The sequence below is a fragment of the Vanellus vanellus genome (genome assembly GCF_965231255.1).
Source record: "Vanellus vanellus genome assembly, chromosome: 17".
Lineage (NCBI taxonomy): Eukaryota > Metazoa > Chordata > Aves > Charadriiformes > Charadriidae > Vanellus > Vanellus vanellus.
Window position 1 is genome coordinate 14,984,533 of NC_138922.1, and position 26,718 is coordinate 15,011,250.

The 26,718-nt window shown below is 52.2% G+C and overlaps 3 protein-coding genes across 3 annotated transcripts in view; 2 read left to right on the forward strand and 1 right to left on the reverse strand.

Moving 5' to 3' along the window:
* Positions 1-491, forward strand: part of DNAH17 (dynein axonemal heavy chain 17) — a gene marked incomplete at its 5' end in the record, with an annotated part of 39,448 nt that extends 38,957 nt beyond the window's left edge. The window contains one exon of the mRNA XM_082492391.1: positions 143-491. Within this exon, the coding sequence (XP_082348517.1) occupies positions 143-390 (248 nt within the window). The 3' untranslated portion in view covers positions 391-491. The remainder of the gene's footprint in view (positions 1-142) is intronic.
* PGS1 (phosphatidylglycerophosphate synthase 1) lies at positions 193-19,335 on the reverse strand. Its single transcript, XM_082492075.1, has 10 exons — positions 18,931-19,335; positions 14,160-14,349; positions 12,962-13,039; positions 11,882-11,981; positions 11,011-11,200; positions 10,450-10,628; positions 9,008-9,541; positions 4,599-4,747; positions 2,132-2,274; positions 193-324 (listed from the first exon to the last, which is right to left on the reverse strand). Exons 1-9 carry the CDS (start codon positions 19,101-19,103, stop codon positions 2,155-2,157), a joined length of 1,713 nt encoding a protein of 570 aa, XP_082348201.1. The 5' UTR covers positions 19,104-19,335; the 3' UTR covers positions 193-324; positions 2,132-2,154.
* A 1,775-nt stretch (positions 19,336-21,110) lies between these two features.
* On the forward strand, positions 21,111-23,495 carry SOCS3 (suppressor of cytokine signaling 3). Its single transcript, XM_082492071.1, has 2 exons — positions 21,111-21,173; positions 21,590-23,495. Exon 2 carries the CDS (start codon positions 21,657-21,659, stop codon positions 22,284-22,286), a length of 630 nt encoding a protein of 209 aa, XP_082348197.1. The 5' UTR covers positions 21,111-21,173; positions 21,590-21,656; the 3' UTR covers positions 22,287-23,495.
* Positions 23,496-26,718: the final 3,223 nt, after the last annotated feature.

Genomic DNA, 26,718 nt, shown 5'->3' on the forward strand with positions numbered 1-26,718 from the left:
TGGCTACCTAACCTTCACACTCCATACTCCTCTGTGCTGCTCGAACAACTCCTTCCCACCCATTAGTAGTTATGAAAACAGCCCCCTCTAAGTGGAAAAGCTGTTGGGTAGCTGGTACCCTGACAATTTCATAATATTGTAGGCGCTCGATGGGACGTCTCTTCTGGTGTGATCGCAGACGCTCGACTGAAGGAGTTGGCGCCCATGATGCCAGTCATCTTCATCAGAGCCATCCCTGTGGACCGCATGGAAACCAAGAACGTCTATGAATGTCCTGTCTATAAGACACGGATGCGAGGTCCCACCTATGTCTGGACCTTCAACCTAAAGACAAAAGAAAAAGCCGCTAAGTGGATTCTCGCTGCTGTTGCTCTGCTCTTACAGACCTAAACTTTAATGACTATGGAAAACTGCAAATGCTTCTACTTGCAGAAAAACACAAAGTTGTGTAACTTAGATTAAGTTTGATTGTACCAGAACTATTTTAGCAAAGTATCAATAAAGACATTGCTGGAACTGCTGTCATGTCGAGACTGCTCTTAAAATACATGGAGTTTCTCATGACAGATACTGGTTTTCAATTGGTGGTTTCTCATAAAGTGCTGGTTGAGAGCCAGACCACCAAAGGAAGCCAAACGGAACAATTGCACGCAACTATCCGGATTCCTTTCTTTCTCATAGCTCTCCATCTTTCCACAGCTATTTGTTTGACCACTCAGTGCTGAGAACAGAAATACATCAAGCCGTGTGTGTGACAGATTCCTGCATGGAAGCATGCATCTGTTTGGACCAGACAGAAGAAGAAAGGGGTGGATTTGGCCCAGTTCACCAACACGTCAACCTGTATAACCCAAAGAAAGTTCAGCTGCAAAAAGATCCATCCCTGAAGTATGTTTCTTTCTATTTCTAGGTTACAGAATCACTCTACCCTTTCTTTCACAACATATAACTTCTATCAGCAGTAACATTTATTAGAGTGATTAGATCTGCTCTGGCCACCAGACGGAAGCCAATGTCTGTCCCTTTAGCATAAAATAATTCACTGAAATCCCACCCCACGGAATATCTGAACAATCAGTTCTAAAATACAGTTGCATAAAACCACCCTCACAGCTAGTGGTAAGAAAAGCCACAATTGGAGACACGTAGCGCTGCTTGTTTCTTTACACAGTAGCATTTAGAATAAAGTACCATTAAGCGTTACACTTACCTTCAGCGCCTTTGAAATCCCTTTTGTTGGCAATACAAGATCAGAACACACTGCACATACTCCACCAGTGAAGCTCACAGGGTGGCCCAAGCTTGCACTCTAACACATTTTTATCTGGCTTCCCAAACAACTCCTTTGCAGGACATGTGTTTGAGCTTCCCACTCTCAGCAAGTAACATCCAAAAATCACATTGGCACCAAAAGTCCTCTCGTGCCTTCTCCACAATTCATGAAAGACACTCATAACGCATCTTAATATGAAGGAGCCAGATACACAACTCCAGAGATGGAGGCCATATTTATGGAAATAAAACGGATGTGTGAACACTCGGGGTCAAGGGCACACACTCAGGTGCCAACTGCACGGACTATAGGCACAGCACAGAAAAAAATCTGAGTGACTCCATGAAGCTCAGAGGGGCGCCAGGTACCAGGCAGTCGAACAGCCAGGCAAATCCAGGACACTGAACGAAGCAGAAAAGTAAAAACAACTGCCCCTATTAACCATTATCTACAAGGTTAAAGCAAAGCACTGATCAGATAAAAAGAAGACAAAACATTTTAAGTATTGCAACAATGTTTTCTATTAGCTGGTCAAGATAAAATAAACACAGTCCCTCTCCACAAAACTCTGAAAGGGACATTTCAGAAATGGAAGTTTTATTTCTATGTATGGGAAATACCCTTGTATGGGTTCTCCTTCATTGCCCCTTCCAGAAATTCTAGTAGATGAAACCCGATATAGACCTTGAGCAATGATTCCAGTCAGTGTCAAGTACCCTAGAAGAAATGTGATGCCTGTTTTTTCTCCACATCATCTATGTTTCCATCATCTATTTCTTCCACACGGTAAAGGATACTGCACTTGTTAATTGCAGTCAGTGCAATATCAATTTCCCATAATAATGGCAGAAAACTCACCCAAAGCTGCAACTTTTCTTCTTTCAAAAGAAATTCTTGATCAGAGGTGTTACCAGCTTCACCCACAGTTTCACGTAACGATTTGGCTGCTCAAATGTTGATGATGAGACTACACCTGAGCAGAGATAAAGCTGCTCCTGCTCCTGTAGAGGGGAAAAAACACCACCCCAGTAAATCCTAAGTGTTAAATCATATAATGGCCTTTAAGAAAAGCAAATTCTCAAATAAAACTGGCCATGAATCCTGCCAAAAGGATGCATCATTTCTCCCACAAGCCTGAATATAAGAGTTTCATTCCACACAGCACAACTCTCAGAGCAACTAAAGACCAAGGAGCTAACAGACCTGTCCTTCGCACCCGCCTGCCACAGTACTCCACCACTATCAGTGCACTAAGTAACCGAACCTCAAGAATTAGCAATTTAAACTCTACAAGAGCAAAGGTAGCAGGTTTTGCCATTTTGTGCCCCAGAGTTGCAAGAGAGCTAAGCTTCAGTTTCACAAAAATCCTAAATCCCTCACTGTAATTGCCAGAAAAGGAAACCTTACCATAATCTCAAGAGACTGGCTTACACAGCTCTTTCTAGACACAGCTCAAGCGCTGTGTTTTCAAATGAATATGCAGTCATGATTTCAACTAAATTACCAGAAACACTTAGGTTTCTCCAGTGTGTACACAATACTGCTGAAGGAGGAAATGAACCATAGTGGTGATAATACATGCTCACATTGCACGTGAAAGCAGCTGCTTGATCAAAGGTAGAAGTGGTTTTCTCATCAAAGCCAGTTGGGTTTCTAGATTTGCAGGCAAACAAGAAGCAGACCATCTACTGTAAGTTTGTTCATAATCTTTTTTTTTATTAGCTAAACTGTCACAAACAACAGAAAATACTCTGCACTGTTAAAATTCAGGGTGGAACAGGGAAGCAGGAACCAAGCATTGGAAAGTAACACCAAAAAGATGAAACAACAACAGAAGGAAGACATTTGTGTGCTAAATCAGTCTAATTTTAGAAACCCCAAATGCTCCAAGAGCTACAGTCAGCCCTGCTATGAAGATTCTGCACCATGGTCATCTGATACAGCGAGGTCATCTGATCCTGGAAGCGAGACCAGTTATCTGAATTGAAGTTCTGTTCATTCAGTGGAGCGCCCAAAGATACACAGACCGCTCAAATTTCTTCCCAAATCTCATCACACATTTTTTAAATGGAACTGAATGTTACATAGGCAAAGTGATTTCATGGCAGCGTGCCAGTAACGTATTAAGTCTTCTAAACAAAGATCACAGAACAGTAAACAAACAGCCAATCTCAAAATCAGCTTCCAGCAAATGGGAATGGTTTAAAGCCCTTTAAATTATATCACTGCAGCCCTGTTTGAGAAAATTCCTATGTCATATTTTCATTGATTCTCCCCTTCCATTAGAAACAAGTAGAGGCAAGATATGAATTGAAATATTCAAGCAACTCTTCCAGTAATAGAATTGTTTTTGATTAGATATACTCTGACTCATCCTGTGGAAGAGCCCTGATGCAATAGGGCAATTCCCATTGATCTTGAAGACAACTGTGCCTTCTTGTGCCAGGACTTGGCTTAATAAAACACATTTTTGAGATCCCTAAGTCACACACAGAGGCACCAAACCAATTTTCTTTGTATCAGAGCACTACATGAGAAATTACTTGCAACACTGTTAGTTCCAGCAGAAGATTCAAAGTCAAGACAGCTGGAGAACCCGACAGGATTTAGAGAAGCAGCAGAAGTGCTGAGCAGTCCAAGCTGCCTAATAATAAAAAAACACAAAGAAACCTGGGAAACTGAACAGTAAACCGCTGAAAAATGTTTGTATCAAGATTATATAATGTCATATGACTTCATTGGCAATCCAACCAGCCCAGAAACCCTCCTCTTGCAGAAACTACAGACCCCCTGTCTTTGTTTCACCTCAACAGCCTGCAGGCAGCCACCCAAAAGCTAACCAATTGGCATTTGTATTCCTACAAAGGATTTCCCAAATGCCTGAGAAGCAAAGTCCTCCAGAAGTCCAAAATCAGTAACTGAAATTGCCTGACCTCATTATCCTAGAGCATGGTGCGACCTTGGCAATGCCCAAATATCAGCAATAAGGCTCAAGTACGTGCTGTGTGATTAGCGAGCAGAGGAGAGCCAGCTGATCCTCTCAGAATGCTGTGTCTCTCCACATCCACTGCCTGAGCACTCCCGATACTCGAGTTCACCGGGGACACATGTTCTTTCCCGTTACGGCCTCCATTTCCCAGAAACAGGCGCTTGCAGCAGGCATCTCATCAATAGTCACTTAACTGACAGCTCCTTCAGACTTCCTATGCTCAAGAAGGTTTTGAATTATTGCAGCTGTAAGTTTTTATTGCAACTGCGTCATCAGCATTCCCAATGTGACCAAGAAGCACAACATCCATGTTACTCCCCCATAGGAGCCACTTACCTGATGGAGTTGCTGCTGCAAAGCTTTATTTTCTGTCACTATCGCAACCTGAGCTTCCAAGTCACGATGAACCGATCGATATCCAAAATTAGGAGAGCCAATCAGCGTTAGGCAGGGAAGATCGCTTCCTGCCAGGTACAGCCAGAGGCCTGCAGGAAAAACAGGAGAAGAAAGGAAGCGTGGCAGACAAAGGAAATGACCGGGGTAGCCTCAAACAATTGCTTCACTTAGAAGAAATTAATTAAACATGTTAGATTACAGTAACTATAAAAGATCATGACACAAAGCAAGCTTCCTTGCAGATGGTCTAGCATGTCTTGTAAAGCTCCGTATGAATCTTGGGGTACCCCTGCACAGCTTGCGTTGTCCCAACTTGTGCTCTTAACAGGGGGGCTGCAGGACGCTCGGCGCCGCCCTGGGGACACATTCTTAAGAACGTAAATACACTGCATGGACGGCCCCCAAAATAACCCAGAACGAGTCACTATCGGAGGTTAGAGGTCATTTTGCACCACAGCACATCTCAGAAACACTGAAATAAGACAAACAGGTTTTCAGTAAAGGAAAACCTTCATCAAGCAACAGAGCACCAGGCAGGGAAGCCAGGCCTGGACCAGTCACTTCCAGAACGAGAAGCAGTGCAGTTGCACAGTCACTAACCCCTTTCCCAAGACAACACAAGACAGCGACCTGAAGAGGCATCTCCCTGCTCTGACAGGTGAATTCACATGAAATAATTTTGCGCTTCTCTTACGAGTCTTTATTACACCCACTCACTTCCTGAGGAGCCACCCCAAGATGAAATCAAAGTCTTGCCGGGATGCAGGACTCCCAAGTCCACTCACCACTGCAGTTCACACCCAACTTTGCTAGTGCAACAAGGGCAAGCATAATACAACCCAAGACTCTTTTTTTCAAGCACAAGATGGAAACACCATATTATTCTCCAGCGTACCACTGTAGCACGGCAGGAAAGAACAGCTAGGGATGCCACAGGAGAGCCAGGACTATTGCCAAGGAGAGTCTGTACAGCCATTCTCTGTGTATAAATGGATCCAAGAAGTGTTTGCTCTCTACTTAGCAAGGCACGAGCACTTAGAACAGCCCTGGGCAGGTCCATCATAGATGGCTTATCCCTACTGCAAGTCACACGAAGACTACAACAAAGAAACTGTAGCATAAAAACCACCTAGTCCTTAAAATAGAAGCAGGTTTCCTAACTCAACCCCAGAGCAGTTCCAAGAATGCCTTGAGTAAGAAGCTGCCGATTCACCGCTGGTTCCTGTAACCTCCTCCCCGCCCCCACGTCGCACACACTCAGCAACTCCGCTACCACTTTCAGTTACACCTCCTGGCTCGGGGCTGGCACTGCCCATCACCCAGCCACAGGACCGAGTCCTCCGCCGGCTCAACCCACCTACAGAAGGGCAGAAGCGCTGACGCAGGGGGCTCCAGGAGCCGCAAAAATGCACCCGAGTGGCACAGAGAACTTGCGGAAGTTCTGCCACCAAACAGGACGGCTGCCACGGGCTGTGTGGTGCCACGGCACAGCCACAGCACAAGGCTCCCAACAGCAGGCCAGAGCTCTGCCCAGACAGCAGCCATGAGGAACACACTTCCTCACTCTTTCCAAGCAGTCAGGCGGCAGCCCTAAAGCCTTTATGGCATCTCTGGCTTTATGGCCACCTGGCAGGATCTGCTCAAACAGTGACTCACCTTTCCAGAAAGGGGAAGCGCAGTTTCCCAGCCGCCGTTCAACAGCAGTAATGCAGGTTTATCTCTGAGCAAACAGCCACCTGCCCGGCACTCTGTCACCCGACACTTGCATGGAAGGGACCCTAATCCTAAAGGATAAACCTGTGCCACCCACAACACCACACCCAGAAATGCATCAGAAGACGAGTAGATGTCTGCACTGCGGCAGGTAGGTTTCATGACGTTACACCCAGGAAAGCTGCTCTCATTGCAAAGGTTTGCATTTCCTACTCACACGTGCACGACGGCCATGCAGCACTCTTCTACAACTGCCCTTGCACTGAACAAACCTAAGGACAGTCATAAACCTGGTGGGAATACACACCATGGAATGTTGTGCATGAGGGTAAAAAATGTTTTAAGAGGAGCTGGAAGGGTTTACAAAACATCAGCCACAGTGTTCGGTGTGAATCAGCTAGATCCTATAGGAGACTAAAGGGTGTCTTTCATCTTAGCCCAAAAAGGAAGTGTTAACAGGCACTATTTGCTGCTAGGGATCTCACATCCTCTTCCAGGAGCCAGACTCTATGTGCAACTGGCCTTCATCTGTCTCCAGGTCTTCCTCCCTTTCCCTCTTCTGCCCTGTCCTCTCTTTTGCACACACTGAGTCCTGCAGAAGGAAACTGGGTGAATCAAACATGTGCCAAAGGGCAGAGCGTGCCAGAGAAGGCAGCTACAAGCTGATCCATCCAGTACTCTGAAGAGGAAACGGAAAGAAGGCAGCAAACTTCTCCGACTGTCCCTCCTGCCAAGATCAGGAGCTGCTTGTATCCCTATTTTAAAGAGAATACCATACGGCGCTTCCACAAGAAGGCACAGCTGGCCCAAAAAGGGATTGATGCCATGCGCACATTGGTAGCTTGGAAAAGCAGCCCGTGTCTTCCAAGCTCAATCCATGCCAAACCACAAAATCCTACTCGGAGTCAGCAGTACCCAGCAAGAGGAGGAACCTGTGAACCACAGATCACTTGAGCACGTGCTTCCTGGAAGACAGACCACACACGATCTCCCAGCCAGGCAGGCACCTCCTTCAGGCTGCCATGGATTGAGATAAGGGTTTTACTGCACTAGTTACTGATCTCACTGCAGGAGGGGTAAAACACTCATTAGAAAGGTTTGCAGTTTCATCAGAGGCAGCCTAGTAACACCCATGTATTTTCTTTTGACAAGAGAAGGCCTACTCAGCAGCTTTCTCTCCCTACCACCTCTGAACCTTCTTCTGAACAGCCCTGCAGGAAGCAGGACAGATAGAGGCATTCCCACAATCATTATAGTCTCCTTAGCCAACAATCAGAGAACTCCAGAACAGGAACAGGCCAGAGCCCCAGGAGCTGCATCCTTACAGCATTCAAATCAAACACATGCTGCAAACAACGGAAACGCTCCTCAGCATACTACAAAGCTGGCTGGGGAAACTTGCATGTTAATTAGTGCCAGATTGGGTACTGCTTACAGTAATAGAGTTGTCCTAAGGGACCAGTGAGCCATCACAGGAAGGGACACAGTGACACGGTGCACAGCTCTGCTTGCAGAAGATCAGAGTAACAGAAGATGCTGTGGAACACAGCAAAGATGTCTCAGCTCGGCCAAAGGCCATGCCTGACCCAGAGACCAAGTAATTTTGTGAGGTGTTCCACTGGTGCACCTCCATGTGGGAAGACTGTAGGAATCTAGATATTTACAAAGTGTCACATGCATCAGACTTCTCAAAAAACACCCCAAACATCCTCAATTAAGTAGACTTCCTCAGCTAATCTGCTACTGAGCAATCTAATACTTACTACTGTGTATAGAGTAGGATAACATAAGAGCCAAGGACTGCACTTTCTGGAAGCAGAATTTAGAGACACAACCAGCAACAACCAGTCAAGACAAAAACATTCATGCTTTGGTCAAGGTGGCACTGGGTTTGTGAAAGCTGTACGCAATCTACCAAGTAAGAAAGAATCCGGGGTCTTCTACAAAAGACCATGATGGCAGTATTAATTACTTTTGTTTATTATTAACTACATTTGTTAAGCAATATTCATTTATCAGCAGCTTCCCCTCCAGCTGCCTCCAGCTCCCAGAAGGCATATGGGTGCATTTATTCACTATGCTGCACTTTCCTGTATGCCATAAACAGAAGCTGTTACAAATTCCTCAACACCTGGGTCATCCCCATGAAGACCTGCTGCCAAAAGAACGCGGCATCCAGGACAACCAGGGAGTGACCACTAGCGAGCTCCCTTCCCACTCCTGCCGCAGATCCTGCCCTGGGGTCCCCGGCACAGTCATCGCTTCTCGTTGCTGCAGCTGGCAAGCAGGATACAAGAAACTGAATCACAACTGTTACTGCGATCATAAATACATCCAGATGCTTCCTTTTCTTTCACATTAAGACAGTGCCTTACAGCCACCACAGGGACAATTCTTGTATAATCTCTGGGACTGTATTCGAGTTAGGCAAGACATGACTTTGCATGGTTGTCCCCCGAGTGATCCAAACCTTTCAGGTTTACACAAGTAAGATCTTCAAATGAACCTCGGACGAGCATTTTGGAGGTTAACTCTAGACTCGGCACCCAGCCATCCCCTCACTAGTTGCACAATCCAAACATGCGCAAGTCTCAAACGCCTTCTGAACAAGTCCTCTTGGGAAATAGACATCTTACCTTTGGCATGGAAAGTCCACCCAGCCCGAGAGTACTCCTGCAGCTGGACCCTCTCCTGTTGGTGAAGGTAGCAGACCTCACTGTAAAATTGGTGTTCAATGTAAACATAGGCAGCAGGGATGGCACCTGCCACCCCTTTGGCACCAAAAAAACCATTGACCTCCGGTGAGGCCAGAAGAATCCGATACTCAGCCCTAGTACCCAGAATGAGGTCCATGTAAGCTTGTGTCAGGTTGAAGTAGCCAGTGGTAAGGTATATCCTGGCATCCCGTTCAGCCTCTGTCAGCAGCGTCTCTGTGACCATCTCATCTATTTGAATCCCAAAAGGTTTCATTTGGATTAAGGGATAGATCCAGGTGTCGGGTTCTGGTTTCAGACCCCCAGATGCTTGAGCGTCTTGCTGGGATAACAAGGAGCTGCCTTGCTGGCTGCTGTGAAAAGTCTTTGCGTGAAGGAGTTCTTGACGTGTCCTGGCAGAGTTGATCACCTCCATGACTCTTTGATTTGCTATCTCACAGTAAGCCATCTTGTCTCCTGCATGAAAACCACAAGAGATCATGTATGAGACCTAAAGACATGGAGCTCCCATCACCTATTATGCAGCGGGAAAAATTACTGACAGGACACCAATACCAGAACAAAAAGAAGCTAACACAAAGACCACTCAATTTTCTTCCTTAAGTCTCAGAAACAGCTGTTTTAAGGTTAGCAAAGCTATGTTACAAAAGAAAAACATTCAGCTTTAAGAAAGGTAAGAAACTTGACTAGCAGCAACTTGAAAAATCCACTGAGAAATGAAAAGACAAGGGCAAAGCTAAAATGGTAACCAAGAATGAACTGGAACACACAAAATAAACTACTGTCCACAGTCTAAGCTTACACCACACAGCAGTGCACAAGGCCAGGACAAAAACTTATGATGCAATCAGCCTGACAGATAGATGCTCTTCTCTGCCCACTTCAACACTTGTTCTCGGTCTTCCTAATCCAATATTCGATTCCCAGAATAGACTTGACTACAAAATATTAATTACCAAAAAGAGTACTACATTCATGAAACTTTCAGAATATGTACACACAGAACATCTAGAACTATAGACATTAATATCAACAATAGAAAGAACCTCTCAGGGAATTTAAGTTCTTGTTTAAGGGCATAAGCAGCAGAATTATGAAGAAGCAATGAGACAGTTACAGAGGAACTTTTAGACTTTGCACTCTCCGCCTGATTAGCTGGTGACAGCCACTGTGCTACGAACACTCCAATGGATGCGGTCTCAAATAACAGATGACACAGAAATGGGACACCCCACAGTCTGTAACCAACAGTCAGACACTCAGCAATTCACAAATGGATGGGCTTCAAGTCATCCTTAAACCCTGGCTGTCACGGCCCTCCTCTGGATTGTACCACCCAACCAGACAAGACAACTCCCTCCTACCTTGGTACGGGTGTACCATCCCCTCCATCATCTGGACTGTGTCATCTCTCTGTAATTGCAGAGACACATCTCCAATAGCATCCACTAGCTCCGTGAAGAAGTCTGCAATCTCAGGAGAGTCCTGCAGGAGAACATAGCGGTCCTGACGATTGGTGAAGTATAAATCACTCAGGTTTGCGCTAGGGGAAAAAAAAAAAAAAAAAAAAAAAAAAAAAGAAGAGTTGAGTTCCAGAACAGAGTGTAGGCATATGATCCTGAACACCCCAGCCTAGGTTACAGATCTCGCTCTGCATATAACTGGACTAATGCACAAACTGGTAATTTCCTTTTGAATCATGAGAAATCTTTCTTTTTTCCTTTTGAGAAAGAGTCTCTCTTTCCTCTGAGAATCTCATGTGGAAGAGCTATGGTTGCTCTTCCATCTCAGAAGAGCATTGATATGATCACTACGGAAAGACCACATGGAAATAACAGAGTTCAGACAACACTGGTAGCATGCATACCTTGCTGCAAAACCTCAGCTAAATGAACCATGTAAGGGCCTGAAGAGGCAGGACTCACCCGCTCAGGATCACATTATCATCAAAGAGATAGACCTTGATGTGCTGCAGTCCAATGGTCTCATTAAAACGCTCTGGAATCAGGAGCCTGAGAAGTCCACGGAGGTTTGGGGTGTGGAAGAGGGACACACGGACTTGCTCAGGGAATCGCTGCAGCAATGGAATTAGCATGGTTCGAGAATTCTTCCTACCTGGGAGACAAGGGAAGTTTCACATACAGGATCGCACCAGACAGGGTATATATACATCACAGTATGGCACCACAGCTCCTCAGCTAGAAGCTGGTTACAGAATGACCTGTTCTGCTGGCACTTAACAAGTTTTCCATTTTCTTCTTTTTTTTTTTTTAATCGCTTTCATTTGCACTATGTCAATATTGAAATTGAATACAGAACTGTAAGTTTGTTGATGAACAGGCCTTGGAAACGGCCACTGAGCAGCTCTGACACCGTTCAAGCTTCTTAAGCCACACCTAGCACTAGTAACACATGCTACAAAGAGTCACCACAAAGTTTTCTGATTAAGCGTACTGCTACTTCCAACAACTCGCACTTTCCTTTAAAAATTAAAATAGAGCACAACAGATAGGGGCAAATCCACTGACAAGTGAACTAAGCAAAAAAGCACAAGTTGCACAGACCAGAGTTAGGCCCTTCTTGCTCCTAGCACATATTTTCGGAAGGAAAGCTGCTCAGCTTGAAGATTTTTCTGGGAATATGTAGTTGCTGGTATAAAAAAGGCCATTTTTCAGAAGTATGTGATTTAAGCAAGTAGGTCCAATCGATCAAAACAGCCTCTCTCTGAAAGAAACTGTTTATCCAGCTCAACTGTAAAATACACCTTTAAAGAAAGCAAAGCCTCATGATATCTACCCCGAGATCCCCTGGTGTAGTCAAGAAGAATGGAAACTCTGAGGTTAGACGATCCTTTTGCTTGCAGTGATTTCTCCAATGTTTCTTCTAAGCAATCCACCTGCAGGGAGAGATTTCTCTACTCATTACAGAAAGCAAGCAAAGTTTTATAAAGAAAGTGTTCAGCAACCAGGAGGCCAGTGGCCAGGACAGTTTCCACGCCTTTGTAGGACTCTTTTATACTCATGCAAAACACTGCTAGTTTAGATTTTGCATCTGTCAGACTGGCATCCTACTCTATCAGCCTAAAGCAATACATGAAAGGGCATGGATTTTACGTGCACACATTCTTCAAGCCACTGAACAGCAATTCATTTTAGCAGAAAAAGTCCCAACATCATTCCCAAATCACAGATTTGCATTACCAAAGAGAAACTTTGGTAGGAATTCACAACTAATGCAGAGGCAGTTTTATTCCTTAATTACAAGGCTGTTTGCCACATGCAAATTCAAACCTTGTGTACAAGTCCAGATAAAGCCAGGCACAAAACCCTGTGCAGGACTCTGTCCACCTTTACCCTGCTGTGGAATTTGCATTCTAACAAAAGAAACTGGCCAAGGCCAGGCTTCTCCCTAAAGGTCTTCGGTAATGCTTTTGTTTCTAGAGGGAAGAACAGGAAACAGAAACGGTAAACATGAAGCAAAACCGACCTCTCTCTTAAATGCAGAGAACTAGTGCTGCATCTGCATACTGTACTTGAAGAACAAAACATAGAATGACATATGTACAACTTTAATCACGTTTGAGAAAAAAAAAGTTAGCCATGATCCTGCACTTCTGCAAAACCGCTTTGAACACTATGCCAGTAACCTCTAACAGTCTGAAAGAGCAGGCTAATTATCCCATGAAAAAGCTCTCAAGGAGAGGAGAAAAGGTATGTAAAGTGAATCCCTACATGAAAGCTTTAAGGACATTCCAAGCTCACAAACGGCAGCTCACATACAGTTCTTGTACCTGCACAAACAGGATGCTTTTTGCAAAGGCAGACATTTCCTTTCTGCATTGACTTTCTCCCTTTCCCAATCCCTTTTCACACTCACCAGCTCCTGTTCGAGGAGCCCCGTCCCCAGGTACAGTGAAGCCATCACCACTCGCTGCTTGGCTGTTTTTATCTGCACCTGGGAGTAGGAGAAAACACGTTCAGTTTCATCCTTGGTCTCTGTGATCACTAGCAATACGGACCGCAGAAGAGCTGGGGGTCTCCCCAGGAGAATCACTTCAGCCAAATCACAGCATTGTCTCCCTTGCGTTGTAGGAAGAAAGGCACAAGGATAACACACTGATAGCAAAGATGTAAAACACATGGGTCTTTACAGAGCAACATCAGCACCATTGATCCAAAAATCAAGGAAGAAATCCATGCTTTCTGGAAAACTGAGGAACACATTCCCTGCAGCCAAAACTATTACATACAAGAGCAGTTACCAAGCAGGAGCTGCAACACTGGGATTGTATCATTACTGGCATCCCCAGCTTTCATTCTGCACCTGCTCGAATCCTTTGTATCCCACCCTGTGAACTAGCTAGAACCTAGAGATCTTCGTTTATAGAGCTCTCCTCCTTTCCCCTGTGCTCACTGCCGATGCCACAGGGGTGGTTGCTGCCTTCATGGCCCACCCAAGCCTTCTCCAACAGCGTACCATGGTGACCTAAGATCATGTTTCAGAAGTACTGGAACTTGCTTTAAATACATACTGTGAAAAGACTCAAGAAACTGAGCTAAATAAAGATATTCTCACCTCAGCCCTGCTACTTACCTAAGAGATGCAGTATTACAGGATTCACGCTGCAGTGACCTAGGAGACCTTTGGGAGGGACTGAAGGAGCTGTGCCTGTTTTGTATTGCAAAGAGGAGGCTGGGGGGGCTCATCTAGCAGCAGCTTGCAACTACTTGCAGAGTAGTTGCACAGATGACAGAGACAAACTCTTCTTGGTAGTTACGGCTGAGCAGCAGCAAACAGCTTTGGACAGTCTGACACCAGAAAAAAGATTGTAAACTACTAAGATGGCGCAGCACTGGAACTGCTTACCCAGAGGCAGAACTTCCACCATCAGCCGTTTTCAAGACTCAGCTAGACAAAGCCTGCCTGACCCGATCTAGCGTTGACAACAATCCTATTTCAAGTAGAAGGGTAACCTGCAGATGCTCCTTCCTAACAACTTGTCTATGATTTTCCATAACCACTGCAGCCCCCAGCCCCCAAAAACCATTCCCACAACTTGGAAGCCACAACTCACCTTCAAGAGTTCATAGAATTCAGCTGGGGACGAAAGCACCTTGACATGCGAGCTGGAGATCCCAAACTCTGGAACCAGATTCCTGATCCACTGGAACCTGTGTGCTCCTTCTGGACAAAGGGAACAAGGTGGGGCTGTGATCACAGGAACGGGAGGGGTGAGCAATGGGGCTAGAAGAAGCCATGATGATCTGTGAAAAGAAAGATGGAAGAATTCTGTGTGATGGAGCCTTTGCTCCCCACAAACAGCCTCCAAGTAGGTAAAGAAAGAGCTGCAACCAGGGCCAAGACATTGTGAGGATCCACAATGACAGGAAGACCTTTCCCTGTCCATAATCCCTGCTGAATCACCAAAGCCAAATCTAGAAATAGAAAAACACAAGAAAAGAGTGGGGGAATAGGTCTTAACATCATCAGCTCCTTCCCCTAACTGGCAGGGGAGATGAGGGGAAACTACTCTTTCATCAGAAGAGGAACACAGGAGAGGACGCAGGCTGGAAGCTGAAGAAACTGAGGATGTGAACCCTCCCAAACACACACAAATCGGACATCTGGTGGTGCCGCTGTGGTACCAGCTATCCCTGTAACCAGACACTTCAGAATTGTCTCCATCACACATGCATCAGCTTTGCCACAGCCAACAGTCACTTTCACACCCAGCATAGTTCTCATCTGGGCTAAAGATTCCTCTTTTCTCGTTCAGGTAAAGACGTCTTAAAAATCATGCTACTCTAAAAGCTCCTTAACAAAACAGAAAAATGCCTCAACCCCACAAACTTATCAAAAAAAAAGATCTACAACATGCAAAGTGCCTGAGTGCAAGTCCTAGCAAGTCCTAGCAAGAGCAATGAAGTCATAACACCAGAATGACCTACCAAAGCATCAAGTGTGTTTCAACAGGTACAAGCCAAGAACCACAACTGCGAAACATCAGATAGCCCTCTACAACGACGCCACTTGCATTCTGCACAGTACTAAAAGAAGGTCAAGACTTCTCTTGCAAACTTCAAAGTAACTGTAAGGGAAACAGCAGCAAGCTCCTTCTTTAAAACGAAATTTCAGAACAAATTTTAATTCCTTTGAAGTCACTTGAGGAAGAAACCAACTTACTGCTAACAGTCATGCTTCAGGGCGTGACAAGAAGCAAACGGCATCTTTTCTTCTCTGGAGGCTTCACACATGCAAATTCATCAAGTCATACAGTAACCCCTGGTAGGAGTTTGTCCACATGACAAAACCACATTTCAGCACAATTATCAACAGCAACTCCCATGAGATCCAGGAATCGACAAGCAAGGGACTGAACTACATCCCCAAACCTGGCACAAAACAATCTGGACTGCAGATCCTACTGGCAGGAGTCAGACTTGCTGCCAGGACAGAACCAAGGTGGCTGGTCTCCTCCCAGAGGAATGCCAGGACACTCCATCTTGTGGCCCATCCTGAAGCATTTTGCCACCACCACATACCAAGAAGAAACTTGATTATGACCTTTACGAGAATTTGTTACGAGGAACTTTTAGGTTTTACCACAATCCAAAGCCCAAATGACCACAGATTCCAGGAAGATGACTTCACTCCTTTGCTTCATGATAAAACACTGGATCTTCACAAGGTTTCCGAATACCCTTACGCAGAAGCCAGACAGTTTGCAGTTGCGTTTCCTGGAAAATCCACTAGTTTGTCACTGACTATTCATCGCAACAGAAATCTGAGTCAATTTGAGCAAGAATTCCTAGGATGGTGGTTTTCAACAGAGCATGCGGACCAGGCTCAGACTTGACACCCCAAAGTTATACAGATTACCAACACAGGCTGTTAAAAGCAACGGAAGTATTCCATGAAAAAATGTTTAAACAAAAAAAAAGTCAAAGCAGAAAGGAAATACAAGAAATCCTGTTTTTCAAGCACATTCTAGTCAATCTTTACAGAACCTGAGCAGGGCCTTTGTGCATCTTTGCTCAACTCACGTCTCAAGGCACAGGCCACACACTGGGAGCAGGGAACTGCTGCATTACAGCCAAGTGAGAATGGCAAACTGAGCAAGGAAGACCAAGCCACATGAATTCAGCCTAGCATCCCAAAAAACTTAAAAAAAAACAAAAAAAAAAACAAAAAAAAAAACCACCCACACACCAAAATGCATGGCTTTCAGAGCAGTCAAAAAGTCAGAGCTATAACCTAGCCCCGCAGATTACAAATTATGCCCTCTGGAATTACTCCCGCTGAGGTTACAGTGGCAAATGTTATGCATTTTACAATAATAATTAAACAGCAAGAGGAGATAAATATTTTCCTTATTATTCCATTAGCCAATCCTGACCAATTATACTTCCAAACGCCAGTACAGCAGCCAAGAAGCCACCTTCCAGAAACGCAATTCCAAGAGGCCATTTTCTGGCAAAGAGTATGAAAACTGCAAGTTAAACTGCATCTTCACTCCACGTGGCCGAGCGTTAGGTTTCTGGATTGACCAGGCGCTCTTCAGGCCATCCTCTCCCAGTGCTGCTGAGGGAGTAAAATTGATCTGCGTCACCAGCACTATTTGGTTTGAGCCCTCAGATTAATTCTACGCATGTATTGATATTCACTAATTTTATACTCTGGATTTTTTACTGCCTATGCAATTTAGAGTGTATCTACACTGTTTGATTTTTTAACCGAATACTGAAATTTTAGAACTCATTTAGTGTTGAGAGCCTAAGGCTTTCATAACTACCAAATAAATGAGTATTTTGCTCTAGCCCACAGTAACAATGGCACAGCAACCAGCTTCTACCCACCAGTGACTGAAAACAGCTCAAGCGACTACCTGAGTATAACACAATCCTTTCAACTGTACACACACAACAGTCAGAAACCATGTAACATTATGAAGAAATCATCAAAATTCCATACTTTGACAAACCAGCTTTCAGAGAAACAGAAAATGGGGCGGGGGGGGGAGCCCTTCCCATGTAATCCACGTCATCAAGTTAACCAGAAAGAGAAAACAGAACCAAAAGGAACCAGCTCAAATCTTTTCTGCATAAAAAGTTGACCCTAAATATAAACGAGGGATTTTTTGTGTGTGCTCTATTTTTAAAAATTGTGGGTTTGGTACACAAACTCACGATGGAGCTGAAACACTCTTATTCACTGTAAAACCTCATCTGCGGAACCAGAGGTGAAATGAAACTGCAGGATACGGCGCCATCCTTTCACCCACACATACGTCACCACACGGGGGATCTACAAATTGCTTGTCTTTTAATTCAGTTGCCTTTCCAGGGCTCAGTCTAGTAATCTATCTACACTAAAAACCACTGGTGAAACCAAAAGAAAAGTTTGAAAAGAATTTCCCTGGCTTAACCAAGAACATACCACAGAACAGGGGCTAACACAGGGCTCCCAGACAACAGCAGGGACAGCTGCAGCACATCGGCTGTCCGGGGGGAAATGGAGAGTGAGGGTGTAGAAGAGATGCCACCCTTCACCCTTACAAAAGTAAGTTTAACGCATCCAGAAGATTGTATCAAGCACCGTACTAACTAAAGCAAAGCACAGAATCCTTCCAGTACAATGGAAAGTGATGCCCAAAGAAGGGGGGAAGACCTTTTTTTAAAGACTTTTTGAAGGCATTTTCTTTGATCACTTCTAAACCCAGGACATGGCTCTACAAAAAGACAATCATCTCTGTATTTTTAATGTTTTGTTTTTAGCATGACTCATAGTCCTGATTGCACAACCCCACAAAAGCAGAGGCAAAACTAAGGCAGCAGTGCAGTGGCAAAAATAAGGAGAAGAGAAGCTGTTCAGGGCAGTGTGGTTGCAGAAAGACTGACTGCAGGAACCATAGTCCGAGGCTGCGGCTGTGTACTCCCTGTAGCACGGCACACAGCCATTCCGGCCCCAAGAGGGGCAGATCTACCTTCCCCGTCCCTTCTGCTCCCTGGGGAAGGAGAGGAAAGGCAGAGTTTGGGCAATTTTCAGAGGTCAGCTCCTGGATCCCACTCACTGCGCAGCTGCCCAAGGGCGATGTCGTGAAGGAGATGTGAGAAGGAGAATGAAGGCCCACTCCTTCCCCCAGCAGCCCACTCGGGTCCATTTAAAACAATGGCAAAAACTCCCTCTGCGGGCAGTCTGACCCACTCCAGCGTAACGGTGACTGCCATTGGAAGGAGCACCCCTCTTCCCCGCTCACCTCTCTCGTGCCAGATGCAGCCCCAGCACGGGCAAGACCGAGGCCCTTCAGGGGAGCGAGGGGGTATCTCCCCCTCCACAGACAAGCCCCGGCACAGGCAGGCTTGCCAACACCTGAGCCCTGGCCAGTGCCGCCCCGGAGGCTGACCGGCACTTGTGGCAGCCCAGGCAGAAAGCCATCCCTAGCAAACGAGGGAAAGCGTTTAGCACCTGGAAGACAACAGGAGTACAGTAAATAAAAACCAAGGCAATAAAGCGCACCTCTTGTCCTAAGGGCAAACAGACAACTAAGAGCACGGTTAAAGAAGCAGAACCAGCCCTCGCCCGCACCCGCGTCCTCAGCAGCTGATTCACCGTGGGAACCGCAACCGCTCCCGCGGAGCCGCCGGGCCCGGGGGAGGCCGGAGGGACCTTCACCAGCGGGGCCCTCACGTCCCGCACCTCCAGGACGTTTCTAACGGGGCTGGTCGGGCGCACGCGGAGCGGGACCCCCCGGGCAGCGCCGCGCTCCCCGCCCGCGCGGCCGGCCCTTCCCGGATCACGCCAGATCGTCACCGGCGGCGGCCGAGAGCTCCGGCGCGGCTCCTTACCTGCGGGCGCGGCGGTCGCGGCTGCGGGAGAGGCGGTCGGAGAGGCGGCCGAGCAGCGCGGCCAAGCCCAGGCGGCCCCGCGGCAGCCAGGCCGACAGCCGCCGCCACAGCGCCGCACCCCCCGCCGCCGCCGCCATCAGCCCCGCGCGCCTTCCGCTTCCGCCCGCTGCCATGGCGACGCGCCCGCCCTGCGCTTGCGCTTCCGGGTCGCCGCCGCCGCTGCCGCCGCTGCTGCGGTGCGTCTCCCGGCCGGGTCCCCGCCGGGCGCGGAGCCCACGGGGCGGCGCGGCGAGGCCGCTGCTGGGGGGGGGGTCGGGAAGGGCTCCCCCCGGCCCACGCACACGCGGGGTGGCTTTACACGCGCCTCCGGGGGAGCCGCAGCCCCGGGAACTCCATCGCCGTCCCGGCGGCTGCATCGACCCCCCCGCCCCCGATCCCCCAGACCCCTTCGCCTTCCGCTCCCTTCGTGGCGAACCGGCCCCGGGCCGACACGGCGCCTTCCCGCGGCGGAACCGGCGCTCGCCGCCCGCCCTGGCAGCTCCCCCGAGGCGCGCTGGGCCCGCGGAGGGCAGTCCCGCCGCCGTGCCCACGGCGGGCAGGGCCAGGCGGAGCCCGAGGGAGGAGGCGGGGCGCGGGCCTCGCCGCCCAGCCCCGACTGCTTGAAGCCCGTCCCGCTCGGGGGGGGGGGGGGGGCGCGGAGCTGCCGCCCGGCCCCGGTGCCGGCCCCCCGGCCGGAGCCTCCCCCCGCTCCCCGCCCCGCGTTTCGCCACTCCCGCCCCAGGCAGAGCTCCAGAGCTCGTTTGCATTTCAGAGCAGCTGGTTCACCGCAGCCTCACTTCCCAGAACTGCTCCCCGCGTGTTGGCTCCTGACGGGCAGCGCCAGCGGCGGCAGCTCCTCCAGGGCAAATTAAACTATTTAAAATAAAACCCACTGACAAAGTCTGGTTTGTTTTCGAGGTCCAAATTGACAATTGCCAAACGAAAATGCAGAAAAACCAGGTGGGGCAGGGGGGCCCCAGTCGCTGCTGGGCCCCACGGGCTGCCCACTCTGCTGGGCCGGGCACCATCCCCTCCCTGGGCGCTGGCATGGCGGCTGCCAGCTCCACTGCCAGGCCCAGGCCAGGGCAAAGGGGTGAGGAAATCCCTTCGGGACAGAGCCCTGCCGGCGGCACCCGGCCAGGGCAAGGAGGGCCCCAACTCCTCATCCTCACAGCGGCTCCCCACCAGCCCGCGATGGCTCCGCAGACAGGCGCCTTGGCCCCTGCCCTCTGCTGCGCCGGGTGCCAAAGCGCCAACCGCATGGAGCATCCCAGGGGCCCCGGAGCCAGCGCTGTCTCCAGCCGCTGGCCACAGGCACCGTTGGAGCCGCCACTGCCACCATCCCTCGCCACCCTTATGGCACACGGCCACCGGGGAGCGGGGTTGAAGGCAGGGTGGCCATGCCGCTGCTGACCGGGCCGGCTTCCGGGAACCCCCAGGCACAGCCCCGGGAAAGATTTGCCCCTTATTGTCCCCAGATGTGTAGATCGATGGGGGGGGTTGTTCCCCTGGGAATTGCAGCCAAAGCCGGTGGCAGCCTGGCATGGTAGACTTGAAATAAAGGTCAGTGGCATGGGGTCACTGGATCCGCTGCCCCACATGGCAGCTGCCCCTCTGCGGTGCACCCCAGGCCCAAACTGCCTCGGCCAGTTGAGCCCGTGCCTCTGCACGGAGGGGTCCGTGTGCCCTCCAGCAGAGGTTGGGGGTTCGCAGTGCCCTCCCGGGGCACCAGCACCCCCGGTCCCCTGCCACCGACCTCCCCGGGGGCCGCCCGCGGGCGGGACTGCCACCCCGCTGAGGGTGTCCGTGGCCCGGGGGGGCCCCCGGGGCTGCCCCCGCACCCCGGCTCGGGGTAACCCGTCCCGGCCGGACCCAGCTCTCCCGGCGGGGGGGGGGGGGGGGCGGGACTCTCCTCTTCTTAGAAGGAAAGAGCATGAAGGGGAGCGGGAGGGGGCGGCCGCGCTGCCCGGAATGGGCCGGCGGTGGCTGGCGGCGCGCCGAGGCGGGCCGGGCCGGGCGGGGCGGCGGGAGGGCGCCGGGGAGCGTTACAAGAAGCCGCGCAGTTCCAGGAACCCGAGGGCGGGCTCTGCGCCCGCTATAAGAGGCCTCCCCGGGCGGCCCCGGCAGCTCCTCCGCCGCCGCCCGCCGCCGCGCAACCGGCACCGCCGCCACAGCCGAGACCGGCACCGGCACCCGCGCCCCAGGTACGGCGCTGCCCGCGGCGGGGCGGGACGGGACGGGGTCCCGGGAGGGGGAGGCGGAGGCGGGGACCGGTGTGTCCCGCGGGGAGGGATGGCCGGGCACCGCGGATGCCGGTGTCCTCCGGGAAGGAGATAACCGGGGGCCAGCGGAGCCGGTGCCCCGTGGCGAGAGGACAATCGGACACAGGGGATGCCGGTGCTCTCCGGGGAGTGGGATAGCCGGGGGTGCCGGTGCCCCCCGGCGGGGATATAGCCGGGATCGGGGAATGCCGGTGCCCCGCGGGGGAGGGCAATAGCGCGGCACCGGGGATACCGGTGCCCCCGGGAGGGCGATAGCCGAGGACCGGGGATGCCGGTGCCCCGGGGAGGGGAAAGCCAGGGATTGGGGGTGCCGTGGCTCACCACCGTCTCTGCCGCAGGTGATGGTGTAGCAGCCGCTGCTCCCGGCAGCAGCACCCCGAGCGCGCAAAGCTGGCTCCCTGCGCCATGGTCACCCACAGCAAGTTCCCCGCCGCCGGGATGAGCCGCCCCCTTGACACCAGCCTGCGCCTCAAGACGTTCAGCTCCAAGAGCGAGTACCAGCTGGTGGTGAACACCGTGCGCAAGCTGCAGGAGAGCGGCTTCTACTGGAGCACGGTGACAGGCGGCGAGGCCAACCTGCTGCTGAGCGCCGAGCCAGCCGGCACCTTCCTCATCAGGGACAGCTCGGACCAGCGGCACTTCTTCACCCTCAGCGTCAAGACAGAGTCAGGCACCAAGAACCTGCGCATCCAGTGCGAGGGCGGCAGCTTCTCCCTGCAGAGTGACCCTCGCAGCAGCCAGCCCGTGCCCCGCTTCGACTGCGTGCTCAAGTTGGTACATCACTACATGCCACCCGCGCCCTGTGCCATCCCCGAGCAGCCGGGGGGGACCCTGCACCCCAAGCGCACCTACTACATCTACTCGGGTGGTGAGAAGATCCCCCTGGTGCTGAGCCGCCCCCTCTCCTCCAGTGTCTCCACCCTGCAGCACCTCTGCCGCAAAACCGTCAACGGGCACCTGGACTCCTACGAGAAGATGACTCAGCTGCCAGCTCCCATCAAGGAGTTCCTGGACCAGTATGATGCCCCCCTCTAAGGGGCCGGCGGAGCGAGGTTACTCGCTACAAGCACAAGAGCAGGGGACAGGCACAATTCCCCACAGGCACGGGGACTTGCAGGGCGCACGCCAAGCCTATCCCTCTGGGAAGGAGAGGAGGAGGACTGGGGCAAGCCGCAGTGGGCCCGGGGCTGTGGCCAGCACAGCCTGTAGCCCTTTGTGCTGGGGGACCCCCCGAGGAAGGGTGACACCCCCTCTCCGCGGGGAAGGAGACTGCTCCAGTCGGACTGTGGATGTTACAGTGTGCCCAGGGAGAACGGCCACGGAGAGCCCAATGACAAAGCCCCCGTGGGGCTCGGGCAGCCAGGACGGCACCCGCGGCACAGGGGGACGTGCACCCCAACAGCCGCATCCCCACCGCCGTGGCGGGACCACACCTGAGAGAGTCCTGGCAAGAACCCCCTTCTGCCACCAGAGAACGGAAAGCACTGGAGTCCAGCTAGTGCCTGATCACTTTTCCTCGGTTTTAAGGGGAAAGTGTTTTTTGCCCCTACTGTACTTTACCTCTTGCTGCCTCCTTGTGGGTGGAAGCTCCTTTCACACCAGGCCCCAGACTTGGAGGTCGCTGCCTTTTTCCCCTTGTTGCCATTTTCTGGGGGACTAAGCCTTAATATTCTCCCTGCCCTGTGGTCTGGGTTACTGCACATCGTTTGGTGACACTGCGTGTTAACGGTCCCGGTGATGTCCCGTGAAGCCAGAGAGGAAGCAGCGTGTCCTGACGCTGCTGAGAGTCCCATGCAACCATGTCTGCAAGGAGCACCCGGGGACCCGGTGCTACCGCTGGACCGTTAGTCCTGAGTGTCGCACCCACCTCTGCCCGGCCACTCCCCGCAGACCCTGGACACTCTGCTCCGCGGGGGCACTGATTCTCGCAGGAATGTGGCGGGAGCATCCCCTGGAGCGCGTCATCTTGCAAGCGCTTTTCTGCATCCGCCTGGAGAAGCGGTTGGGTTTTTTTCTGGCTTTTTTTAATTATTTTTTTTTTTAGCCAAAGGGATGTTTACAGGCCAACGTGAATCACTGTCTTTTATAAAGATTCCATCTTCACCTCCAGCCTCGAGGGCTGAGCAAAACCATGCTTGAAAATTCAACCAAAACAAAACTCAGATGAAACTTTGCACATATTTATATTTATATTCAGAAAGGAAACGTTTCCATAATTTATAATAAAGAGCACTATTTTTTAATGAAAAAAACCCAGATCTGGTTTGTTTCCTCCCCTGCATCCCCGAGGCCACTCGGGCCCCCCAGCGTGACGCATGTCCCTCCCCGGCCGCTGCCCTCACTGCGACGCTGGGATGGTGTTTACACCACGTAAGCGCCGGCTTCCTGGAGCCGCTCTCAGTGCTGGGGTGATCCCGCTGCGGTGACTCACAGCCCGGTGTGCGTAAGCACTGCCCCAGCGCTCAGGTATGTCTGAGGCTGGCAACGTCGCTCCGCTGGCTGGGCCAAGCCGTGAGGCACCACGGGGACAGGACCCGCTGCCAGCTCCAGGCACGTGGTGTGGCTGCAAACTGTCCCTGGACCGCAGGACACAGCTCTGGGCACGGAGGAGCCAAGTTGGTGCGGGTGCAGCGGGCTCAGGGGAGGGGGGATAAGCAGGGAGGCCAAGGTCCTGCTCACCTGCTCCATTCCCGAGCCATTGGGGCTATCCGGTGCAGACCCCGACCTGCCAGACCCCAGCCTGGCCTAGAGCAGATGCCACAAGAAGGGTACGAGCGGAGGAGTAGGGAGAGGATTTCCCCAGGGGTCTCCCAGCAGCGCCTGGCCCCTATTCTCATCCCCTGTGGAGGCACCAGCTGTGAGGGTGTGAACCAGGCATGGGAATAATCCCGCAGCTCCAGCTGCCCGGAGGGGAGTGTGGTGCCTGGGCAGAGAGCTGCATCCAGGGGACGTGCAGGAAACCCCTCAGCAACCCCGCAGAGCTCCCAGCAGTGAGGAGCAGGCTGTGCCCGGGCACCCTGTGCTTCACAGCCCCTCCAGTGCCTTCACAGCCCCCGCAGCACCCCCAGCCCCGCACCCTGGGCATCATGCCGGGCATCGTGCACTGTGCTCCCACCCGGGGAACCCCAGCCGCTGGGATAAGCCTTCCCTTAGGAATTGCCCCAGAGCAAAGGGATGGCGAAGATGCCCGCTTGGGGCCGCAGGCATGGCACGGTCCCAGCGACTATTTTGGTGCTGCTCTGCGGGGCCGTGGCTCATGGGCTGCCAGGAAGCACGGCGCGGCCTGCCCGGGCACCCGCCGGAGCTATGCGAGGAATGTCCATGTGCATGGGTGGCCGCCCGCCAGGCCTTGCCGAGGCACATCCCCGACGTCAGGGCTCCCGGCAGCACCGGTGACTCCCAGCCCTGCGCCAGGGAACAGGGTGGGAGCAGCGCCGCGGGGCAGAGCAGCCCCCAGCCGGCAGGGAGCATCGCCCCCACAACACACAGCATCTGGGGAGGGACCCGCAGCATCGCAGCTCTTGGGCAGAACAAGGCACAGCAGGAGATGAGGAACCGGAGCCCTGGGTGGCCTGAGCACCCCCAGCACCCCCTGGCAGAGTGAGGGGGTTCGCAGCACCCCACTGTGGGGCAGAGCGGGGAAGGTGACCCCTGGGAAGAGCGGCTGGGCTGCCTGCAGCGGCCATGCCTCACACCCCCAGCCGGACCCCAGCCCTGTGGGAATGGCCCTGGGTTTGCCGCTTCCCAGAAGGGGCCCAGGTGTCCACGCCGCCGTTCCGGGGCCTCTCCCTCCTGCTCAGGCTGCGGCGGTGCTGCAACCCGCTGCTGAGTCGAGAGTCCGGGAAGCTCTGCCAGCCCCACGGGTTTCTTGGAATAAACCCAACCTCGCGGCAGCGGTGACGCAGCGGCCGACGGGCAAATCCCTGCCGAAGGTTTCACAAACCTCTCGCCTTCTCCAGAAAAGCCAAGCGGACTTGGCCCCGCATTTCGTAAGCGGCTGATCGAGCGTGTCACAGGCAGCCAGTTCCCCTCTGCCCCACGGCCGGGGCTGGCTGAGCTCATCCCCACAGAGGCTTCCTGGACGGGGAAGGCAATCTCAGTGGTGATTAGACCCTGTCGCTGCGTGGTGGTGCCAGGAGCCGGGCGGGAAATGGGGCACGAGCTCAGGGGGGCCAAGAGTGGGGCTGGGAGATGGCAGTCTTGTGACTGCCCCCATCCTGTGTCTCCCACAGGGGCTGAGCAGGGCACACCGCAGCCCCGCTCACCCTGAGGCCCCAGCTCCCATCTGCCCGGTCAGTGGCACCCGGGTGATCGGCTGGTGTCCCCAGTGAGGGATTTGGGGCAGTGTGAGGACCAGCTGGCAGCTAGCATGGAGGCGGCCGCAATGAGCCAAGCTGGGCAATCAGCAGCCAAGGAGGGTTCCCGGTCACCTCGCTGTGCCACCCCAGCCCTGGGGTGGACCAGGCACCGGCACAGGCACTGGCACCAGCACAGCACCCTGCCTGGCAGTGGCCCCAGGCCCTGTCCTCCCTGCACTGGAGGGGCAGCACACAGCTGGAGGCTGAAGCCGCCCATGGGCTTTCCTCTGTGCTGGGGCTCGGCCGGCAGAAGCAGGGACAGGACGGGATGGGACAGGATGGGACAGGTTCGCCAGCAGCTCCGCTCCACCTGCTCTGAGCATGAACGACCCAAACCCAGTGCAGCTGCGCTGGGCAAACCAGCACTGCCCCTTCCTGGCCCAGGACACTTTTAGGCAACTGCAGCCCCTGCACTGACCGTCCATCCCACCCGACCAGCCTACGGCACGGGGCTGTGGCGCCCGGCCAGTTCTCAGCTGGTGGGGAGACTTCTGGCTCACACACCTCTCCAGGCAGTGTGGGAGCCGCAGGCTGAGAACCAGCAGAACTCACTGCAACTGTGAGCACAGCCTGTCCCTAATGCCACCACCTCGTCCACACCGTGATGGTGGTCGTGTGAGAGCAAACAGGGCCACACGAGAGCCTGATGAGGTGCTGGGGCACAGGAGGGTGGGTGGGCAGGGACAGGCAGCAGCCCCACTGCCCCTGGAAGCCCTTGCCGTGCCCCAGCCTGCCCCCCCCAGAGGGGTGCAGGGCAGTCACCGACGCTTCCCACCACGCCACTGGCTCATTACTGGCATGAGAAGGAAGTGTCTGCCGGGATGGTGAAGCCAAACCCTGCAGAGTCAGGGGGTGCGGGAAACCTGCTCTGGTGTGTACCAGCATCTGCAGACCCAAAAACAGGAAACAACTGCAGCCTGCGATTGCCGCAGGCAGACAGCCCCCAGCGGGGCAGGCAGCGCAGCAGCCAGTGGGGCTTGGCTGGGCACCGCGGCTCCACTGCGGGTACCCCAGCCACACGGCAAAGCCCGGCAGGGCACAGCCAGAAACCATCCCAGGGGAGCAGGACAGACCCACGGGGGCACCCAAGCCCCACATGGGACCAGCAG

Coding starts and splice junctions, on each gene's coding strand:
- SOCS3 (XM_082492071.1), top strand. CDS start 21,657: ATGGTCACCCACAGCAAGTTCCCCGCCGCCGGGATGAGCCGCCCCCTT.
- PGS1 (XM_082492075.1), bottom strand. CDS start 19,103: ATGGCAGCGGGCGGAAGCGGAAGGCGCGCGGGGCTGATGGCGGCGGCG. Junction 14,350..18,930: donor CGCGACCGCCGCGCCCGCAG/GTAAGGAGCCGC, acceptor TTCTTTTCACAG/ATCATCATGGCTTCTTCTAG. Junction 9,542..10,449: donor GATGGTACACCCGTACCAAG/GTAGGAGGGAGT, acceptor GTTTTCATGCAG/GAGACAAGATGGCTTACTGT.